The sequence below is a fragment of the Danio rerio genome, chromosome 8 (assembly GCF_052040795.2).
Source record: "Danio rerio strain M-AB ecotype USA chromosome 8, GRCz13ab, whole genome shotgun sequence".
Lineage (NCBI taxonomy): Eukaryota > Metazoa > Chordata > Actinopteri > Cypriniformes > Danionidae > Danio > Danio rerio.
Window position 1 is genome coordinate 24,968,060 of NC_141028.1, and position 7,060 is coordinate 24,975,119.

General features: G+C 39.1%; 1 protein-coding gene across 1 annotated transcript; it reads right to left on the minus strand.

Annotated features, from left to right (window-relative positions):
- Positions 1 to 1,360: 1,360 nt before the first annotated feature.
- Positions 1,361 to 5,985, minus strand: emilin3a (elastin microfibril interfacer 3a). The gene is made up of 4 exons (XM_087264640.1): positions 5,607 to 5,985; positions 4,922 to 5,035; positions 3,893 to 4,827; positions 1,361 to 3,754 (listed from the first exon to the last, which is right to left on the minus strand). The coding sequence occupies exons 1-4, from the start codon at positions 5,753 to 5,755 to the stop codon at positions 1,809 to 1,811; spliced, it is 3,144 nt and encodes a 1,047-aa protein (XP_087120766.1). The 5' UTR covers positions 5,756 to 5,985; the 3' UTR covers positions 1,361 to 1,808.
- Positions 5,986 to 7,060: the final 1,075 nt, after the last annotated feature.

Here is a 7,060-nt window from a genome sequence, read left to right on the forward strand (position 1 = left end):
ATAAAAAAAAATTGCATACTGACCTCCGGGAAAACTCCCGATCATTGATATATGTGTATATGTGTAATTCTCTGGCTCTGGATGGCCACAGTCCTCCACTGCAGCTTGGTCCCGCATTCATTTCAAAGGAGCACTACCCTGTTCCAAAATGGGGGCTCTATTGACGCATTCCTTCCAATAGACAACAACAGAGTAGGCGACATCTAATGTATATATCTATGATCAAATTTTATGTCATAAAATTTACGTTATGCCTTAAAGGGCACCTATGGTAAAAAATCTACTTTTCAAGCTGTTTGGACAGATCTGTGTGTTGGTATAGTGTATAGACCGTCATACTGGGGTGATATGAACACACCCAGTCCTTTTTTTTTCAATTTAACTACAAAAAAAAGGGTCGGCCAATTGGAGCTGTTTTCAAATCGATCGCACCATTAGGTAGGTGTGCGATCCCCCCGCCCACTGAATTGATTGACAGCTGCGCGCATTAACATGTTCCGGTAGTCACGTGTATATGTCAACAAGACCAGACAGACATACGCAAAGCAACCGGGAATAAAATGTCTGTTCTGTTCGCTAGGATCAGCAATCATCATCAAATGTGATTAAGAGTAAGTTTCACATGTTTAAAGTGTTTTAAAACAGAACATGTGTGTAATAAATTACAGCGTTTTACTTCAGCTTTACTTCATCAGCACAGCCGCGTGTCAGAACAATTATAAAAGAAGACGCTTCAATCCCGGTTTGTGGAAGTTAAATCAGGTTTATTTTGTACATTAGCATAACAGATATCCACACAGTACTTGAGGTTAGCCCTAACTAAGCTAAGCGCGCTCTGTCTGTCTGCCTGCCTGCCTGCCTGTGTGTGCGTGCGTGTGTGTGTGTGTGTGTGTGTGTGTGTGTGTGTGTGCGCGCGCGCGCGTTAACTTTGTAAAGATATTTGTGTGTGATCCATCAATGCAACTTCACAATACTGATTAGTAAAGGTTAGTTCTTACTGTAGTATCTCACAAACGCTACGTGAGACCTTCTTCCTTTAAATTTGTCTGTTGTCTGACGCAGCTGAAGGAGGAGGCATGTAGAAACAGTAGGTGGGCAGAACTCGGCTTAAAGGCGCAGTACGACTAAACCACCCCCTGCTGGAAATCAGTAATAAACAGCATCTTGTAAAAGGTATAATGAAAAATCTGATGGGTATTTTGATCTGAAACTTTATATACACATTCTAGAGACGCAAAAGACTTGTATTAGATCTGAAAAAAGGGGTAACCTAGGTGCCCTTTAAAAGAGGGAATTGTTGGGTTTTGAATATTTTCTGTTAGTGATTTATTATGTACACAATAACAACCTCATAAAAATGTGAGATTTCAACATTTTATTAAGCACCAGCTTTGACAAACAATTTATTGAAGTACAAACACAAAAGTATTAACGAGGTAAAAAATAAAAAAAAATTCACAAAGATTGACTGGCCTGTTTCAGAAATATTGAATATTCTATATGAGCTCAACAGTCTCTCTTATTAAAAACAAAACCTACATACAGACATCCAATTGATATAAAAATATTCACAAAACACAGCACAACATTGTATATACCCATAAACACTAAAAATGGTATATAATAGCTCATTGGAGGGGATATAAAAACAGTACAAAACAGTAGCACCACAGACAAGGAATTTCAAGTTGCATTTCAGCATTGATCATACAAAAGAAGTTGTTGAGAGAAGAGTCTCCTGAGAAAGATACTATATAATAGTATAAGTCTTGATTATAGGCTGCACATTATAAAGTGCACTTGATTTACTAGTCACCCTTGTGCTGTGTGGGGACTGCAAACTGGTCTCCTCTAGGATGGGTTGGTTCTGTTGTGTGTTGTTCTGCTGTTTGTTGTGTAGTCGCCACAATCTTAGAAGGCCCAGAAGTTCCAGTGCAGTTTTGGATGCTATCTCTGAGTTCGGACAGTTGGTGAGAATGGTTAACAAGGGTGCTATTTACGTGAGACAGATACCCATCAGACTGCTTCTCCAGCTCTCCTCGAATTCTCTCTAGGTCATCGGACAGGTGTGCTAGGCCTCCACACTGACCCTCCACACGGGCAACACGACCTCCGACTTCGGTCACTTCCTTCTGGACACCGAGGGCAGTGGAGCGGCAACCCTGTAGCTCTCCAGCAACTTTACGTCGCAGATCGTGGAGTTCCCCCTTCAGACGGGTCAGCTTTCGCTCCCCAGTACCCAACATGGAAGCTTGTCGTCCCACCAGCTGAACCACTCCTTTTACCTGCTGGGCAAGCCTTTCCTCTCTTTCCTGCCAGGTAAGGTTGGTGTGGCCGACCTCTTTGATCACAGAGCCAAGAGAGTCTTGCAAGCCACAGATAGACCTGTTAACAGAGTTCACAGTGACCTTAAGTAGGGTCACCTCTCCTTGAAGATCCACCTCCTCCTGTTTCTTTGCTAACTGTACAAGAAGATTATATAGAGTGGCATTGAGGTTGTTTAATTTCTGCACTTGTAAATCAAGTTTCTCATTCATTTCTTTAAGGTTGTCTTCGTGTTTGTCCTCATCGGTAGCCAATGGAGCTGCATATCCTGTTAGAACAGGCTGTGGAACACAAGCTGAAGTACAAAGAACCTCCATGGATTTGAGCTGTTTCTGTAGATGGTCCAAATCATCCTCAACTCTTCTTCTTAACAATTCTACCTCTGTTTCCAGTGAAGGAACAGCTTGACCTTCGAGTAAAGTTGGTGCTGTGACATTACCGAGCTCTTCTACTGCTGCCAAGAGACGGGTTTCAAGAGCTTTAATCTTCCCTTCCAATTGCACCTCCAGGTTATCAGGCTCACTTTTGTTAATGTTTGTTTCCTCTTGATTGAATGCAATATTCAATTTGGATTCCACATAAGCCAGTCGGCCTTCCAACATGCCATCTATATGGTCCTTGTGTCCACCAATTTCAGCACGTAGGTGTGTTTGGGATTCATTCAAACCTTCCACTGACTGCTCCATATAAATGACCCTTTCAGTTAGACCTGATATGGCAATGCAGCAACCCTCTTCAGGCTCCAGGTCTTGAAGCTGAGCCTGCAGCTTTTGTAGTTCTGCCCTCAATCTTTCAGCCCTTATGTCTAGGACTTGCTCAATCTGATCTTGTCCATCTAAACTTTCCTCTTTGCATTGGAGTCGCACCTCTGCCATTCGACTCTCGCATCGCTCCTCTGCACTTTCCACTCGTTTTTCAAAGCCATCTAATATGGTGACCCGAGCTTCACTCATTTTGGACTCCACCATTGTTTCCAGGGCCTTTTGGATTTCAGTTTGATTAAGGTTCACTGACCCACCTGATAGTCTTTGAAGGGTGGTGTTTTGACTCACAACTGCTCCTCTCAATTTTTCCAGCTCAGATGACTTTGCCACAAGTTCTGCTCGCAGCTCTGTAACCTTTTCAGTTAAATCGACCAAGTTTGGAAAGTGTCCCACCACATCTGATCCCTCAATATCCGGTGCACCTCCAGGTAGATCTCCAAAGCCCACAGTAGAGTCTCTAGACAAGGAAGGAGCAGAGATAGGGCTGGGTGCTGCAGAAATCAGGGCAGTTAACATCCTATTGGCATCTTCACGAAGGGAAGCACGCAAGCTGTCCTCCAAACCTGTCACTGTACCTCGGAGAGTCTCAAGACCAAGAGAAAGTCGTTGCACATCCTCTTCTATCCTGTCCAACCGCTCATCTTCAATATTGTTGTCATCATGTTCTATAAATGAATTACATTTATTTAATTACTTATGGCACATTGAAGGCTTTATTTTGTACAAACAAATACAGATTCTACTACAACTGTTTATATTAGAGAGAGAGAGTGTAACTACAGTATAATAAATGGTTCATTTACCTTGGTTTGTTTCACTCCCACCAGAGGGCACTTGTGCATTGCGAATAGGCTCTGTCTCACTCTCTACTGTTGTGGAAGTTTGATGATCTGGCTGAGGATCCTGGTAGTCAGTAACTGGTTCATTCTCTTCTGGGATTATATCATGGCCAAGGTCTTGAGGTTCAATCACGGGTTCAGGATAATCTACTTCCGGTTCCTGGTGCTCTGGGTAAGATTCAATTGGAGGATCTTGGGAGGACGGCCCAGTATTAGGAACTGGATATCCAATTATGCCATTAGTTGGAGCTTGAGGCTGAATCCAGGGGTTTCCATTGACATTGGGATGGGGATACTGTCCTTTATATGAAGGTATGTGTCCCTTTTGAGATGCATTTGGACGTTTATAAGAGGGCATTGGACCTTTCTGTGCAGACATAGGCCTTTTAAATGAATGCACTGGACCCTTCTGCATTGGCATCGGTCCTTTAAATGAAGGCATGGGACCTTTCTGCATAGGCATTGGACCTTTAAATGAAGGCATTGGACCTTTCTGCATAGGCATTGGACCTTTAAAGGAAGGCATAGGACCTTTCTGTATAGGCATTGGACCTTTAAATGAAGGCATAGGACCTTTCTGCATTGGCATGGGCCCTTTAAAAGGAGGCATAGGACCTTTCTGCATTGGCATGGGTCCTTTAAAAGGAGATGAGGGACCTTTCTGCATATGCATAGGCCCTATAAAAGGAGGCATAGGGCCTTTTTGCATTGGCATTTGTCCTTTAAAAGGAGGCATAGGACCCTTTTGTGCAGGCATTGGTCCATTGAAAAGGGGCCTTGCTTTCATTCCATATCCCTCAGTACAACCGACACCTGTATATCCAGGACAGCACTTCCATTCCAGCTCAGTTACAGTTTTATATGCAACTTTATACATTGGTTTGTAATACATACGATACCTGCAAGAACAGACAGGATGTGCAAATCAGCTAAATGTCACAAATATGCATTTTTTAACAAACATTAATTGTATGTATGCATTAATTATCATACTTTGTAGTTGGGCATTTCTGACCCCAAGCACACTTCATTGCCTTCATGAAGGGAGCTGCTCCATCCTGAACAGTGAACGAGACAGTCTTCTCCACAACATATGCACAGTGGTTCCTAAGAAGAGACAAGTTTGAGGCAGTGAGAATTAAACATGTAACAAGGACAACATAAAATGAAGTGCTACGGATAATGACAGTATGTTTTTTGCTAAATAGCTAAATAGCTAAGATAAACAACATTTTTACAGCAACTAATTATATTTAGTTAAAAATTAGTTATTAGATAATATTAAATAGTTAATATTTACATTTTTACAAAGATATTAACATTGGTTTATGATTCTACTTGTAACAATAAACAATTTATACAATATTACTATGAAAAAATACAATCCTCCTAAAAATAATTATGCAAAAAAATTAATAATTATTAATAAAACGAATTTTCAAACTTTTTTTTTAACTTGATTCACCAATATTGAGAAAAATTACAATTGTAATAACCACCTATGTCAAATGAATGAATGAATATTCACAAGACTTGTAACACAGGTAAAAAGTTCAAATTTAGTATCAGCAGTATATTGGCGTACAGATGTCTTTCAATGTGTTATTAACATTCCACTGCTGTTTTGCCTCCTGATTTATTAATTAAGAGAATAATCATTTTACTCATGGATACTTACTTGTGCCTGGCCGTTGGTTTCTCCGAGTTAGACTGTGGTTGAGGTCCAGAGTAGAAACTATATAGATTTGCAGCTGGGTGAAATGCTGTCACAGTCAAAATAAAACTCCAAAGGAGAAGAAAACAATGCAAAATCTTCTCCAGTAGCATGATTTTTGTAAATATTCAAAACTCAGGTGAATAACAAAAAAATGGAAGAGGAAATACTTCTATTGCTCCAAAAAAATCTACTCCAAAAACAGAGCACAGACCTAAAAATTGATATATGTTAAAGTTTGTCTTTCCATGTTGGGTCTTTGTAAATATAGCAAAATCTAAATGTCTAAAAAAGACACTGTGCTCCAGCTGTGGTAGTGATGCTGAGATTCCTGCAGACTGCTGGAACTGAGAGTCCTGGACACCTCATAAAACACTGGACCACCTCATTTACATGGACCCACCCTCTATACCACCTAACACAATTTACACAAAGGCGCTATTTTTAAGGCCTGACCCAAACAGTACAACACTGATGCTCTGAAGTTTTGAACAAAAAATTACTACTCTTTAGTCTCACACCAAGGACAATAACTTTAAATATGACTATCCACTTTAGTGGAGAATAATGTTCTGTTTATTATAAGCTTAAACAGTAGTTCTGTTGTCTAGAGCTGTAAAGGGGTAGTTCACCCAAAATTACAATTCTGTCATCATTTACTCTCCCTCTACTTATATGGTTCTATTTTGAAGAAAGTTGGAAACTGTTTTTCTTACTGTGGATGTTGATGGCTAACAGTTTCCAACATTCTTCAAAATATATTATTTTGTGTTGAAAATGAATGAAAAAAAATTAATGGAAAAAAAAGCTCATAGATGTGTTGAAGCACTTTATAGTCTCTTTAAACAATCTTTAAAGTAAAATAGAATCCAATTGGCTGTCAGTGTTTTTTATTGTTCAATAGCTGTTCCTCTGTGTTTTTGTTATTTTAAAGATGTTGTGGGTTCCATAAGGCTAATAAATCCCATTTAGAAATCTGCTACAATTCATATTTGGGTTTCACATATATAAAATAGATGTCACATATGCAATATATATTGCAAAAATGTCAGTTTATATATATATTTTTCAACCATGGAAATTACAATAAATACAATTATACATATAAACACATAAAATGTTTGCTTACATATTCAAACATATTTGTACATATCTGTTGAAATGAATATATTCACTACCGGTCAAAAGTTTGCTCACCAAGTTTGCTCATCAAGGCTGCGTTTATTTAATCAAAAATACAGTAAAAAAATGAAATGTGAAATTTTATTGCGCTATAAAATCAATGTTCAAAAATAGTTTATAATTTAATATAATAATATTTTCCAGTGATTTTAAAGATGTATTTTCAGCTTTATTGCTCTAGTCTTGACCTTCAGACCCTTCAGAAATCACTCTAATTTTATTACTATTATTATTAT